Source organism: Chlorocebus sabaeus, chromosome 11 (genome assembly GCF_047675955.1).
Source record: "Chlorocebus sabaeus isolate Y175 chromosome 11, mChlSab1.0.hap1, whole genome shotgun sequence".
Lineage (NCBI taxonomy): Eukaryota > Metazoa > Chordata > Mammalia > Primates > Cercopithecidae > Chlorocebus > Chlorocebus sabaeus.
The window spans coordinates 19,473,593-19,490,123 of NC_132914.1; the positions used below are offsets into that span (position 1 = coordinate 19,473,593).

The 16,531-nt window shown below is 36.2% G+C and overlaps 1 protein-coding gene across 3 annotated transcripts in view; it reads right to left on the reverse strand.

Annotated features, from left to right (window-relative positions):
- Positions 1–4,347: 4,347 nt before the first annotated feature.
- Positions 4,348–16,531, reverse strand: part of PLCZ1 (phospholipase C zeta 1) — a 53,226-nt gene continuing 41,042 nt past the window's right edge. For all 3 annotated transcript variants that reach the window (XM_007967800.3, XM_007967801.3, XM_037990305.2), the window contains 5 exons: positions 16,035–16,151; positions 14,791–14,960; positions 9,424–9,553; positions 5,299–5,448; positions 4,348–4,492 (listed from right to left, as the gene is read on the reverse strand). In XM_007967800.3, the coding sequence (XP_007965991.1) occupies positions 4,407–4,492; positions 5,299–5,448; positions 9,424–9,553; positions 14,791–14,960; positions 16,035–16,151 (653 nt within the window). In that variant the 3' untranslated portion in view covers positions 4,348–4,406. The remainder of the gene's footprint in view (positions 4,493–5,298; positions 5,449–9,423; positions 9,554–14,790; positions 14,961–16,034; positions 16,152–16,531) is intronic.

The window sequence follows — 16,531 nt, forward strand, 5'->3', positions numbered from 1 at the left end:
GAGTCTCTTTTCATATGCTTATTGATTATTCACATATTTCCTTTTGGCAAGTGCCTGTTCAAATATTTTGCCCATTTTTCTTATTGGGTTGTCATTATTAAGTCGTGAGTATTCGTCATATAGTCTGGATATAAGTCCTTTGATATATATAGCTTACCTTATCATTTTCATTATGGTGTATTTCAAAAGGCAGAAGTTCTTTTTTAAAAAATTTTGATGAAATCAACTCTATCATTTATTTTATGCCTCATGCATTTAATGTTACGAGAAACCTTTGCTGATCCCAAGACTACAAAGATATTCTATCTGCTTTCTTCTAGAAGTTTCATGATTTTAGCTCTTTCATTTAGGTTTATGACCCATTTTTAGTTAATTTTTGTGTATTGTGCATTAAGTGACACCATTCATTTTTTCCAGATGACCCTAGATTAATAACCCTGGTTCTGTCATTTACTGTAAACCATAGGCAATGTTTATAATACCTGTAAACATTGCCTCAATGTTTCTGGGCCTCCTTCATTAACAATACAATGTAAGATTGCTGAAAGGATTAAGATTAATTTTTATTAGTGTTATGCACACATTAGGCCCTAGATAACGTTGCAGATATTGTGATTAACACATTAGAAAAGAGACTGCCCTGCGAGAAGAATGGAAAAGATGACTGAAAGTGTGAAAGTTAAATTATGTACACATGGAAAGTAGAAAGAGGGCTCTTATTCCTGAAAACAGGTACATTATTAAGGTGTTTAACACCAACTCCCAGGTGTGCTGAGCTGTTATGTAAGCATGGAAGATACATAGAAGAAAATTGATCTCTTCATTGGTTCAAATCCACTTCAATTCAGCCCTTCAGTGTTTGGAATGAGAGTTTCCAGTGGCTGGCAAAATTCATAGCTTAACTATGAATCCTGTACAATGCTCAAATTTTATGACCTAAGATTTTAGAATGCATCATAGGAACCCTTTGTTGGTATACATATTTATAGTATGTTATTACTTTGACAGTAATGTAATTAAACAGATGTTTTTGCAGTACTGAGAATAAAGGGATCTTAAGAACTCTTGAAAAATGAAATCCAGTCCATATATTCCCCCAGTAAAATGTCCATTGTTCAATCCCGTAAGCATTTCACTCAAAAGGGATTCCATTCTCTCTGCACTAACCAACAGAACAAGCTTCTTCCTAGTGTGGCTCCCAAATCACCTGAGATTTGCACAAAGGTTTTGACTGGAACTCCTAGAGTCTTTGTATAAGGGACATGTTTTAAATCCCTCAAGACACTCCCTTATATCCAACATTTAAAATGGAGATATTCTTTTTACAGCTAGGGCAACTTTACTCTTTAGCAACCAGACTGTCATTTACCTCCAGTGACCATCATTTCCCAGACAAAAGTCCAGATAAGTCTGGGCGGAGAGACTGTACTCATGTTCTATTTGAGACCCTAACCAACCACAACCAGAAAAAAAATAAATCTTCAAAATTAACAACATAATTAAACTTTTCTGTAACACATAGAAGTACAAGATGATGGAAGAAGTCAGAATTTGTCCAGCCAAAGACCACCAGGAACACACAGTTGCCTCTATTGCTCACTACAAAAGGAGACACAACAAGGGAAGCCATGGGGCATCTTAGTAAGAGGGTATTAGAAAGGACTCACTATTGGATTTGGGCTTGTATTAAATGATTTGGGGGAGATTTCAAAAAAGTAGAGTTCTCCTCTGTATTTGGATGTTGTCAAGAACAGGGGTCAATTCTCTGATTGGAGTAAATCTTATCTGTAAGATGAGAGGAGTAAATTAAGGCGAAAGCGACACTTGGTACTAAATTAATAGTCATTTAGGTCAGCCAGGATAGGGGAGTGTGTAGCATTGTTGTGTTTGGACGATATTCATGTTTTTGTTGTGCATTCAGTCATGATTCCGGAATGTTCTTGTCTTTGTCTTGTTCCATCACGGTACAGAGTGGCTGTGTCTGGGTTGATGCTCTGTGAAACTGTTTATGTTCAACAAGGAAACACCACAGTTTAGCTGTGAGCTCCATGGCAGCTCCTAGTAACACTAAAGTCTGGTTGACAGTACAAAGTTGGTTCCTAACTGTCATTATCACTTGTAAAGAAGCATAAGTCAGGGAATATAACCTAATCTAGCAGAACATGGATGGTTTCCCTGAGGAACTGACATTTAAACTAAGACTTTAAAGTTTAAAAAGTCTTCTGTTGCCACAGTCTCAAGGGTTCATTTAGCCTTTTCCTATGTTTTCTTCTGTTTACCAACACAATTTTTTCTTGTAAATGAATTGTACCTAAAAAGCATGAGTCAAATCTGGCTTCTCACAACATTCCCAGCCTATTCTAAACGTGAGAACATTCCCTGACTCTGGAGTTTTACGTGAACAAAATCTGTTAATAGTTCTTGTGAGAAACTTCTAATCAAAATTCTAATTCAATACATAAGGGGCATTAAATGTTAAATGATGCAAATTTTAAAATGAACGAAAAATGTCTCAAGACATCACAAGATTCTTGAACAAGAAATAAAATAGGCCGGGCGCGGTGGCTCAAGCCTGTAATCCCAGCACTTTGGGAGGCCAAGAGGGGCGGATCACGAGGTCAGGAGATCGAGACCATCCTGGCTAACACGGTGAAACCCCGTCTCTACTAAAAAATACAAAAAACTAGCCGGGCGAGGTGGCGGGTGCCTGTAGTCCCAGCTACTCCGGAGGCTGAGCCAGGAGAATGGCGTAAACCCGGGAGGCGGAGCTTGCAGTGAACCGAGATCCGGCCACCGCACTCCAGCCTGGGTGACAGCGAGACTCCGTCTCAAAAAAAAAAAAAAAAGAAAAGAAATAAAATAATTTAATATTTCTATCAAAGTCCATATTCCTAATATAGAGTGGAATATTTCAAAATGAACAATTTGGTCTTCAAAATTAGAGAGATAAGTTTGGTACCTAAAGAAAAGGAAAGAAAATAAAATATATCCTTTTTCTCTCTTGTTTCAAAGCTTGATGGTATAAATGAGAAACAGAAGTTTATTCCACTGCAGAATTAGTGAACTCTCTTGTAAAACTCAATTGATTAAAGCCTTTAAATTTCATGGAATTCCAGATCTTCAGAAGGTCTTAGGAGATTAGGGAAGGGTAAAGCCTTGGGTCAATGGGCTGAAACTCCCTCCTGCTGTCATGCTGAACAGTTGATTATTTAAATAAGATCCATCCATTATCTGGCAAAACAGAAGCATCTTTCTAAGAATTGGCCGTGCATCCCTACTGGGAAGGGTGTGCACTGATCTTAAATCCAGACAGCCCTTGAGGTGGAAACTGGAAGATTGTGCACTTAGTAACCACACAATTTCTTACTACCTATGACTTGAGAATTTGAATTTAAACATTTAGTGCTGAGAGTAAACCATGATAATAGTAAAACATGCTAGATGGGTTATATTTTCTCATCATAAAGATATAATGTGTTACGTCCCAAACAGTCATTTTGTTATTTTAGTTATTAGTTAGCATTCAATTGCAAAAGTACCTATTAAAGGTCCCCCGCCTTTGTCAAGTTTTGTGCTGGGTGCTTTCACATCACTACCATGCAACAATGTGGTAGAATTAGTATTAATATCCGTGGTTCCATACTCTTCTACATGACATTTAATAAAGCAAAGTTCTGCTGTTGGTAAAAAGTCCAGCTGATGAGATAGGACAGGAATCTCATCTTTGACCGAGAAATCAACTTGAAAGTATAGATTCAGTATAGATTACTACAGATTCAGAAATATTGCAAATCAATTTAAGATTCAAGCATGTAAGTCCACAGAGTAGATCTCTTTTATAGATACGGAGTCTGAATACAGTTTGCATGCAAATCAATTTTATACACACTCATAAAAATGGCTGTCTAATTACAGGGTACCAACTCCAGTGCACAGCATCTAAGAACTAGCATAAGAATGCAGGGGCTAATTACTCTCCGGGATATGAAAAGGCTCAGAGGGCCTGGCAATCTAATTCCTTCCCAGGAAAATATGCAGTAGTGAGTGTCTAGAAGCTAAAACACTCTTAGATTTCACATTTCTTTTATACTGCTAAATATTTGCCAATTTATCTTTTATAATTAGATGTATTTCAAAAGCTTATAAGTTCTAGTAATTAAAAATGATACAAGCCAGTTGAAAAAACTCAGCAGCAGAAGGGCAGGAGACCGTGCTGGGTCAGGACCCTCTGAAGTTTCTATTTTCTTTCTTCCACTGATTTATTTTTGTGTATTTTTAAGTGAATGGGCTCAATATTTCTAGTTTTATGAGTAATTATTTATGTTTAAAAAAGAAAACATATAGACATTCATTTTGGCTGTTTTATTGCGATGCATAGCTAATGATATGTCATTTATCATTAGCTGTTATCTGACGTACCAAACATAAACAAACAGTGAAGCAGGCTCAAGGCTCTCACCCATTCGGGAAAACAGAGGAACACGACGATAACCTGCAAAAAGAATTATATCTAATTAGACCAATAACCAATTAATCAGTGGTGGCCCCAACAGCCTCGCTGAGACACAAGAGCTCTTTACTAAGCATACATTAAAAACCATGACTAAAGAGTTATATTCCCATCTGGTATATTAATCTTCCACAAAAATTAAATATTTGCATTTTCTATTCTGACTTCCTAACTGCCCAACACTGAGCACACAACTCATACTTCTCCTTCCGCAAAGTGCCGCATGATCCAAAATTAGCCACCACCCTTCTGCTTCAGGAAGACCCTGTTTCCTAGGCACATCTCAGATGCTGTTAGAAAAGTAAGCATATTGAGATGAGGTAATTGGGAGCACAGTGTAAATCACCCTGGAAAGGTGACTCTGCAACATAAAGGCAGTCAGCCCTGAAAAGGGGTCAGGAAAGGATAGTCTCAGGCTCCCAATCTCTTCTCATCAGGCAGGAAGAATGAGTCACTGCTTCTCCCTTCTGGTTGCCACCCATCATCATTTCTTTATGGTAGTCATGACTACCCTTCACTGAAACAGAAGAACTATGATGCATGTAAAGAAATGCTTATACATGCCAAGTTTGTCTAATTAGCCTTCCTGTCAGTCCCACACCCCCACCCCACCTTCCACATGAGAACACATTTTTGTAATTCCACAGAGAAAAAATATGTGTCAATACAAAAAATTTCCTTTACATCCTACTTTATGATAGAGCTATTTGGTGTGTCCAAATGTGTCTTTGATATACACAAGTTATATTTAAATGCTGGTACAATCATCTAACTTTTAGGGGCATTACCTTTGTTCATGCATAGAAGTGGCAAAGTATATTGCCCAAGAAATTCATTTCCTGCTATTAAACCTTGACTTTCAACAACAAAACGTATCAATGCCAATTCTGGGACATGAATAATAAATGTAAATGTTTCATTCCATCTTGGACTAAAAGCTGAAATATAAAAAAAGAAGATACAAAGAATAATAGATACCATATCTAGGAAAAAATAGATAACACTTGTTCTCTAAACTTTTTCTTTCAATCCTTTAACAATAATAATATCTTGTGTTTAGAGCACATAGGTTTTTAACACACTCAGTGTGAGAGGAATAATAACCAGACAATATTGAGTGTTCACTATTGCTGGGCAATGTTCTAAGAATGGATCAACTCAATTAATCCTAATAACCACCCCATCCTGATGGGATGGGAAAACTGAGCCACAAAGATATTACCTTATTTCCTAAAAGTTTCACATATGTGGTCATTAAGTGGCAGATCAGGAATTCAAAAATGGGGAGTCTGACTTCAGAGCAAAAGTTTTTAATCATTATGCAATATGACTGATGTACTTAGGCAATTCTTTAGCAAATAAATTGAGAAATGAAGAAAATTAAGTAACATCATTTTTCTATACTAACTCCTTGATATGGTTAAGCTTTGTGCCCTCACCCAAATCTCACCTTGAATTGTAATTCCCAGGTGTTTCCACACCTAGTGGAAAGTGATTGGATTTATAGGGGGTGGTTTCTCCCATGCTGTTCTCATGATAGAGAGTGAGTACTCATGAGATCTGATGGTTTCATAAGGCAGTATTCCCCACTCTTGCTAGCAATCTCCTGCTGCCACATGAAAAGATCCAAATTTATTTCCCCTTCACCTTCTGCCATGATTGTAAGTTTCCTGAGGCCTCCTCAGCCATGGGGAACCATGAGTCAATTCAACCTCTTCCCTTTTTAAGTTATCCAGTCTCAGGTAGTATCTTCAGAGCAATGTGAAAATGGACTAATACAATCAGTCTTATTATGGGAAGAGTTCCATACATAGTTGTTAGACTGAAAGCTAGATAACAAACTAAAGCCAGCTCTTGATCCTTCTTCAGACTAAGTGCTCCTTTCAAAGTCCAAAGTTGATGAATTTTAATCTCTAGGAAAATAAATCATCCCAAACAACCAATTTCTTGCCAAGCAAGAAATCCACTTTGTGTCACAGTATGACCCAAATCATCCAAAAAGTAAAGCGTAATTAACTTTTAGGGGCATTACCTTTGTTCATGCATAGAAGTGGCAAAGTATATTGCCCAAGAAATTCATTTCCTGCTATTATTTCCTGCTATTAAACCTTGACTTTCAACAACAAAATGTATCAATGCCAATTCTGGGACATGAATAATAAATGTAAATGTAATTAACAGAATCAAGAATTTCACATTCAAATTAAATATAAATTCTACTTAATAAAGACTCAAAGGTTTGGAGAAGAATTATGTGTATTATTTTTCATTTACAAAGGTAATGCTACACTTGCTCTGACAATAGTTTTTGTTCTTTGACTTACATTTCCAGAAGCATTGATGAATTTCTAATGATACTATATCTATGTTTTCTGTGGTCACAAGAGCACATTTACCACATAGCAACCCAGGGTGCAGCCTATGCCCACAGAAATAGTAAACTAATTGGCTCATGATGGAATAATGATCACATTACCTTGACCTAAGAAAAGAAATAATTTCTCTTCTTAGGGGTACAGAAGCAGGTTTAGAGTCAATTCTTTATAGACACTGCAAAACATCTCGCAGAAGTGTTTATACTGATTTCTTCTTCCTCCAATCCTACTTCATTACACATGTACCTCTGCTTCCCTTCCATCCTCCTCCTGTATCTATCTCTGTCACACACACACACACACACACACACACACACACACACACAAATATGGATTAATTATAAGAGAAAGCCCTCACTTTTAGTTGGCAACATAAAAAAAAAGGAAACCAGGATACCAAATTTGATAGTGATGAAAATAGTTCTCCCAGACATGACCAAAACTGAAGAATTACTTCCACATTTTATCCAAATGTTATCCTTTTCCTCCCAGACTCTCATGTCTAGCTAAATCATCTTAAAATTCTTCTTGTCCAGCCATCTGGACATTGACTTCTGCACAGTATTTCTCACTTACACCCCCCATTCCTTTCCTACTGCCATAACCTCCTTTGCACCATGACTTTTATATCCTCTAACCACTGACATTTTATCCTGACTCTACTTTGTATTTCTCATTGCCCTCTCATATACTTCTTCTCAAATCTGCGGAAAAAAACCTAACACTGAACTCTGTTATAGCCCTATTAAAAAGTCTGAATTTTATCCATTTTCTAGAAAAAAAGAAAGTTCCTGACACCTTAGCAAGGCTTTTGAGATTTTCCATGACCATTCCTAAATAACTTTCTCATTTTATCTCTCACTAATCTTTCTTAAGCACCCTATATTCCACCTATTGTGAGTTTCTTGGCTTTTCTCTAGCATGTTTAAATTGTGTTTTCTTCATATTTTAGGACTCATGTGTTCTGTCTCTGGTATGTTTGAATTGTATTTTCTTCATAGTTTAGGACTTACATTATGGCTTCTGTCTTAAATGTCCTTTTCCCCAAACTCTAAAAAATTCTACTCATTCTCCAAGAACCATCTCCAAAAGTGCCCCCTTCCAGTACAAATCTTTGTACTCTCCTTGAAGCACTAATTACTCTAAATCATAATTATTTTACTTACAGCTCATCTTTCACACTGAACTATGAACTATCTATAGAATAGTTAATTGGTCCATATAGAAGAATTTGCTTAATAAACAGATTTTAAGTCTTTTACTACTTAGCACAAGGCTTTTAGCATAGCAGAGGCTTAGTAATGTTTGATGAACCAAATTGAATTTCTGCAAGGATATTCCCATAAAATCCAAGGATGTAATACAAATTCTAGAATCATAGTATTATAAGGGGTGCATTGAATAAATTAAGTTTCTAAGCATTTTGTGATGAAGATCCAAGTAGAGGATGGAGGGAACAAGAGATAGATTATTATAAGCTTCATGACATCAGCAGTTACTATCTCTGGACACAGCCATAGCAATGTGCCTTCAACTCTAAAGGGTGTCAAATGAGGCAGGAAGTCATCATCAATATCCCTTCCCATTGATAACATAGGATAAGGCAATAAAATCTTCCCAAATCTTTTTCCATGACTTTCGCTCTAGAAACCACACTGGAAGTATTCAAGGGAGTGCCAAGGAGGCAGACTATGGGCATTGTTAGAAATTATTATCCAAGAAGAAAAAGAAAAAGAAAACTGTGTCTGCTCCTCTGTCAGTACCATTTGGCTGGAAGCATATTTCTAGACTCTGGAATGAAGTCCACTTTGCTTCGAGAATATCCCTTGAAGAAGATTCCAGACTCAAGAATCAGTTCCAATGTCTCCTTCAAGGTGACCCTGACCAGGGGTCAATCCCAGAAACCCATCCTTTTCTAATTTCCTTAGTCATTTCAACCTCAGAGAAGAAATGACAATGCCAGTACTATACTGTGTAAGATGTCATAGCATGCCAGAATGATGAAAATCTTACCAAAGTTCTTTCCTTTCATTCTTCACTTCCCTTGTGGCAAAAATGACTGAATTATCCAAATATTCTATCAGTAGGTTTCTATGGCATCCTTAGCCTGATTCAGAAGCCATAGACTTTTAATCTAAAATAATTCAAATAATTCATTATAAAAATATATAATATGCTGTGTCAAAAATCACAAATTTTTGATTTAACACAAAGGCTAGAAGCTAAGTAGATTTGAGGCTGTCAAAATGCCTTCTTAATTCAGTGACATGAGGCAAAACAAAAAGGAGGTAAATTTTTTTAAACAATAATTTTGCAGGTCAGATACATTTCTGTATTCATAATTTGAAAATACAGCTAAACAACCTAATCATTATAAAAGTGCTTTTGCTGCATATAACATTTTGCTAATTTTGGACATAATGGAAAACCCTTGTCTTATGAATAATAGATATGTATCAAAACTCTATCAACATATAATTTGTAAGCTTTCCAACAAGAAGGCTAATAGAAGTTCAATATGGTATATTAGGAGCTCACCATTTTTTTTAATTACACGAGTCTGCTGCTTCATTTGATCATTTGGAACACCAAAAACTTCTATAATTACTAACGTATCACCTTTGTTAGATGATGAATGAGTAAGAGGCAACTGGATACCACTGATGAGCTGCACAAATATATATAAATATAAGAATTTAGCAAGATATTAAGTTGCATCACCATTTATTTCAAAATTGAATTATGTATTACAAAAACTTGAAGGACTCTAAGTCAGTTCCCACAAAGATTGAAAGTGGAATATAATACAAATTTTAAAATTTAAGTATTTTATCCTCAGTTATCAGTAGATAAACACCAAGAATATGTACAAAATTATAGTGAAGTCCACAATGTCCACAATTTTCGATTTATTCACATATTTTTGTTTTAAAATCATTTGTTATGATCACATTTTAGGGAATTCAGGTTGAGTTACTCTGTTAACATGTACTATTTTTGAATTCATATATATATATATATATATATGCTGGAAAAATTAAAAGCAATATAAATATTACTTTTAAAACAATGTACCATTTAACTTCCCATGATAGCACTTTCTGAGTTTGACAAAATCAATTATTTCATACGTATATTAGGGACTGGGTATCAAAAAAAATCTTAACAAAGTAATTAATAATAATTGCATTTAAACTTTTATTTGCCAAGCTAATTGTTGAAGCAAAAATTTGTTATAATTTAAGGAACAAAATGAGCACACAAGAAAACTATATTTGAAATGTACTAACTTAGGCTAAGAGATAGAAGATGTAAGCCTAAAAATGCAGTTATAAAAATTGAGGCATAATTCCAATTTCTGAAAGTTACATAAAGAGAAACAAATATATAATTAAGTTTGATTATAAAGGAATAAAGGGAAAAAAAAAGAGGGAAGGTAGGATGGAGAGAAGGAGGAGAAGAGAAAAGAAAGGAAAAGAAAAAATGACTAATGTGTAATTTTCCCTTATAAAGGAATAAAGGAAGGAAAAGAGGGAAGGAAAGAGGGAGAGAAGGAGGAGAAGAGAAAAGAAAGGAAAAGAAAAACCACTAATGTGTAACTTTTCCTAATTCCATAGATTATGGCATTAGCTAGAAGCCAGTATGCCTGTGCAACTGTTTAGCAATCAGTATGGAATGGGCATCAGCATAATTATTTAGAAAGTAATTAGAAAGAACAATGGCCATAAACATGTAGTACACTGGTCCCAATACCACTACAGATCTGCTAAATATCATTCTGCAGGTAATAGACTCTTCCCAAAATGGAGTAGGTTCAGCTCGGTGTACCTCATTCCAGAAAGAAAAAAAAAAAAAATTATCGAATTTTGAAAAACATAATTGAATATGAGAACTGAATGAGAATTTAGGGCAAGCTTGTCCAACCTGCGGGCCACATGTGGCCCATGGTGGCTTTGAACGTGGCCCAACACAAATTCGTAAACTTTCTTAAAACATTATAAGTTTTTTTTTTGGCATTTTTTAAAGCTCATCAGCTATCATTAGTGTTAGTGTATTTTATGTGTGGCCCAAGATAATTCCTCTTCCTCCAATGTGGCCCAGGGAAGCCAAAAGATTGGAGAACCCTGGTTCGGGGAGTATTGATCAAATAATTTATAAACAAATTTACAAATTTGTTTGTACAGGAGCTGGTGCAGAGGAAGGAATGTCAAATAAAAAGCCCTCAATGGTCAACTCTGTTGTTATCCATTGGCCTTATCCATAAGATTTTGGATTTAGAAAGCAGTCCTGTAGTTTTTATAAACTTGAAAATAACTGGCCTAAACCAAAACTCTCAGATTGCAGATGACAAAGAGTAAAGCAGAAACGTCAAATGCCTTCATCAACATTTGGAAGCTTATAATAAAACTTAAGGAAGCTTATAATAAAACTAGGCCCTCTGATCCCCAAATCATGCCCTCTACTATCTGAGCAAGTCATAATCACAAAACTCCCCAGAGTGATAGAGGTAACAGAGAAAGACCCACATGGCCATGGCAGCAGCTTCCTGGAGAATCATTAACTCTCTATGCCACTTACACTTCAACAAGAGACTCCTCAGAATACAAACATGGCATTTGTGAGCATTTGTGCACACTAGCTGCCTTCCGCCTTCACTTTCTCAATAAAAGAGCACCTATGTTCTCTTTACTATTCTTAACAGGAAAAAAAATGTATTCGTTTAATGAACCTAGATATATTGAAAATATACTTTGTATCAGGCACAAATAAGAATGGAACAAAACACATCTGTTTTTGGTTTTGGTTGTTGCTGTTGTTGTTTTGAGATGAACTTTGGCTCTTGCTACCCAAGCTGGAGTGCAATGGTGTGACCTTGGCTCACTGCAACCTCTGCTTCCTGGGCTCAAGCAATTCTCTTGCCTCAGCCTCCTGAGTAGCTGGGATTACAGTTGCACACCACCACACCCAGCTAACTTTTTGTATTTTTAGTAGAAACGGGGTTTCACCATGTTAGCCAGGCTGGTCTTGAACTCCTAACTCAGGTGATCCACCCACCTCAACCTCCTAAAGTGCTAGGATTACAGACATGAGCCACCACGCCAGGCCCACATCTCTAATCCTTAAGGAATCCTCAGACAAATGGAGAAGACAAGTAACAAGTAAATAAACAATTATAAAACCTTATGATAGATGCCATAATGTATGCATGCAGAGGGTGTTACGGAAAACAGCAAAGCTACGAAAAGAAGCACAGCTAACCTAGCCTAGGAAAATGCTTTCAAAAAGACATGATTCCTAAATCTTGAAAAGTGATTCAAAATGCAATAGGCAGGTAAGATTGAAAGAATGTTCTAGTTACAGGAACAGCATACGCAATTCGTGGAGGTGAGTCATGGTTCGAGAAGGATCCTAGTTCCATATGGTTGTAGAACAGAGTGAAAGGCTAGAAGTGATGAGAGATAGGACTATGCAAGTAGGCCAAGGCCTAACCAAGAAAGTAGTCAAGAGACACAAATAAATATTATGTATGCATGATAACATTAGCACTGTAGCAAAATCTCTCTGATCAACTTGTGGAGAATAGATATGGAGGACTGAGACCGGCTACCTGAAACCATCAGGAAGCCAAAGAAATAAACCTGATGACAGGTAGTAAATTCCTGATACAGGACAGCACCAAAGTAGGTCAGATCAAGAGAATGGAGAGGGAAAACATTTAGGAATAGAATCAGCGAGAATTTAAAATTGGTCTGGATGTGGGACATGAAGGAGATGTGGAAGATGAGAATGACTCCCAATTTTCTTGTCTGAGCAGAGTGGAAGAATGGGGCCATTTGTTGACATTTAAATAAGAGTAGAAGTAGATTTGATTAGGAAGGGATGTTCAAGTTTTTAATATTTTAAGTTTGACAGAATGGTGATTAAGGAGGTAAGGCTGCTCAGTGAGCTAACATATGCCTTTAGATTCCCAAAATGAGGTCCAATTAAAGACTTGAGCATTGCTGATGGTGAAACTGTGAATGTTTATGTAACAGAACCCAAGGAGAATAGTTTGAGACAAGGTGTAAGGAAAGACTTTAATTAACATAAATATCTTAAGGGAAAGCAGAGAAAGAGGAAGCCACACATAAAAATGGCAATCACTTGGAAGGTAGGGGGTAAAAGGAGAGTCCAGTCCCAGAGCACAGAAAAGCGATGTGTGTACAAATGGAAGGGATCTTCAAAGTGGCTGATTTGCCATTTCTTTTTACCAGATCACTACAAAAAGGATGCCAACATTATAATAGCATTGTAAAGTGAAGTCAGTGGTTAATACTTTGCCAGACCTTGAAGGAGTATTAACAATCCAGTGTTGTAGGCAATTGCTGCCTATCCACTAAATGCTTCTACATGAGAGTCACAAACTCCTTGACAGACAATGCAAAAGTCAGCTACATACTTCACAGGCACTGTTTCCTGCAATGGTCAGGATCTTTCTAGTCCTGTTCATCTTTGCTATACTTTCCACATAAATTTCTGGAAAAAGCTCTCAATCCTCCCATCTCAGCTGAGATAAAGTGGCTAGGGCCTGAAGTAGACGTGGAGCATAGTTTCCCAAATCCTGTGGTATTACGATGGTGGAAAAAGGAGCTGAGCTAGGAAGAAGAGTCGCAGGAGAAGCACATTCTGGAGACCCCAGCATTTCCTGCACTCTAACAGCCAGGTAATAGGGAGCAGGGGAGCGCCCAGCAGCTGGCAGAGCTTCACTAAGTAATGACGTGCTGGCCAGGGACAGAAACACAAGTACTTACAAAACTCCTGTAGGATCTGAGATGATTTATACAGTTCTGGGAGTAACTAGTTAAATGGAAAGAGGGACCAATGAAACGGTACCCACTCTATTGATTTGCAAACAACAAGTACAGTTAGAGCCTAAAACAGAATTGCTCATAAGTAAGTGGAGAGAAAAAGCAACTAGAGGTTTTTCAAAAGATTTGGTGACATTTTAAAAAGAAAATAAACATAGCACTTAGGTTGGAGAGGAATAAGAAAGACGTTTTGAAAAGTCTTTACTAGTGGAAACAAATCTTAGACAATGGCTTTTATGCTCCTTAAGGTTTTACAGGATGTAACAAAATAAAAGATAAAATAATAAGACAACAGTCTGGAGGAAGGGTGCTAGGTGGGATACAGACAGAAATAAAAAGGAAGCAATATGAAGTCAACCACAATGGGGCAGGAGGACTAATAATGCAGGTTAAAAAAAATCATTTCTACATTAAAATCAGTAAAGAACAAAATCAAATGCAGACTTTGAATCATCAACATAAAGAAAAAATGTTAAAAGCTCTCCAACATGCAGAGGAAAAGAGAATATGTTAAAGTTCACACAAATTAATAGACACAGAAGACAGATATTGGAGAAAGACATATGGGTAATTTTTCTTTTTAAGTAATCAAATGATATTAACAGGCATATGGGGTGGGGGGGAAATCCTGACCTACAAAAGCCTAATCGTGGAGACTGAGGAAAAGACAAGGGCTCCTAAAATTTCCAGGTAAAATTCATCAAAGGCAAGAAAAAGTAACATGCCCACAAGGTAATTAGTGGGCTGAACTGAGACCTGTATCTCACAATATGAAATGCCTAAATACAATGAAATCATCTAAGTAGAACTTGGAGAGGAGAAGGTTTTAGCTTCAATATGTCTATTCACAGGCAGATAATGATTCGTGTAAAATTGCAACAGGAAGACATTTTTCAGATATAGAAGGGTACTGAAATACTACCCACATATAGTACCTAAAAAGATTAACAGAAATACAAAAGAAATTAAAGCAAATCAGTGGAATTCAAAATACTAATGTACACTATCTAGTTTATATAATAACCAAAAAATATAAAAGAAAAGTTATTAATCTTACCCTTATTGTAAGTGTAATTGGCATACTCTCTTTTATGTCACTTGGGTTAAAGTATGATTCACTCTCTCTTAAGAAATGTGGTTTCAAAATATATCCAGAACCACCATTATCCAAAAATTTCCCATTTTGCAGATCCATAGGCAGACCAGGGGTCTGGAAATTTAAAGCCACTATAAGAAAGAAGTTTTGACATTGTCAGGTAATAGAGAATACAAATAAAGGAACACAAACCATTTACTGAAATCTAATCATGGATTCTATATCCCCAAATATTCTATGAGCAAGCATCATCAGCCTAATAATTCATGATTTTTAAAACTCTTTCTCCTGCCATGTCTATATTAAGGTATATTGATGAGTTCCAAAGTTTAATCTGTAAGTAAATTACTACACAGCTTTGAGTAAAGAAATCAAAATGGTATCCAGTATACATTATAGAATAACAATGTTCATGTCAGGTAACACTTAAGGAATATCAGAATAAAGAGTATCAGTGCATTAAATGCAAGAGGTAAAGACACCAACTATGTCACACATTTTCAAGTCCATGAGATGCCATTGTCACTTGAGGAGAAAGTGAGAAACAGGCAAAGCAATAATTGTCGTTAAAATATGGAAGCACCTCGATATAGGCTAGTAAATAGCCACCGTAGAGAGTACCACACTCTGCCCTCCACCCAGCTCCAATATCCCCACACCTCCTCACACCTACAGGCCTTGCCACAATCCGGTAGAAGAAGGGTGACACCTGGTACTTTCTGACAGGTTAGTGCAGTGCTGTACTAGCTGTGCAGTTTGGAATAAGGGTCTGGTGAGGGCAAATAACCAGGTTATGCAATCTTATTCACTTTTCAAAACTGTGAATGTAGAAGCTCATGTAAAGTATAAATGATAGAGGTCACTTGATTTGAAGAGGCCTTGAGCATATCTCAAGCAAAGGAATTTGATCTTCAATGTCCATTTGGGTTTACTTGTTCCCTTCCTCCACTTCACATGCCTCATATTAACTCCTCATGAATTTAACCACCATTCCCCCGAACAATCACCGAGATTTACCCCGCTTCAACCCAGATAGGAATGACTTCAACTCTTAAAACACATGACTCACCGTTAGTGCCTGACCTCAAAACCCCCAGGTCAAAAAATCTTTTACAGAAAGCCCTTTTCGCGAGTTTTCATACATTCATAAAATGAATTCATTTTATGTTAGTTTTGCAAACAACTCAATATCCTATATAACATACCCATTTGACAACCTATATTCCAAAATTCTTGGGGATTAAAATTAGAAGAGTCTGCTCTTGTTGCTTTGGGATATATTCTGGTAATGAACTTCCTGGTGTGAAAAATAAACTCATGGGCTGAAAAAGAATTGTTAAAACATTGTGAAAGAATTCAAATAAATTAAATAAGCCACTATTTCTTATATATATGTGTATATATATATCATATAATTCTATAATAGTTTCAACAATTTTGGTATGTATTGTCTTGGCAAAAATTTGCAATTCATGAATATCAAAATATATGCCTTTATGTTTACAGTATAATTCACTATTATTTAGATGTTAGTGACAATTTTATCATAAAATTTATGTACACTGATCATTCAAGGAAAAAATTGATTAATTTATATAATTTTTACATCCAAATTATTTCACTTTGTTGTAAGAATACATAAAACTCCAAAATATAACCCATTCATTTTTCAAAACAAAAGCAGCATTTTCCCTCATTATTT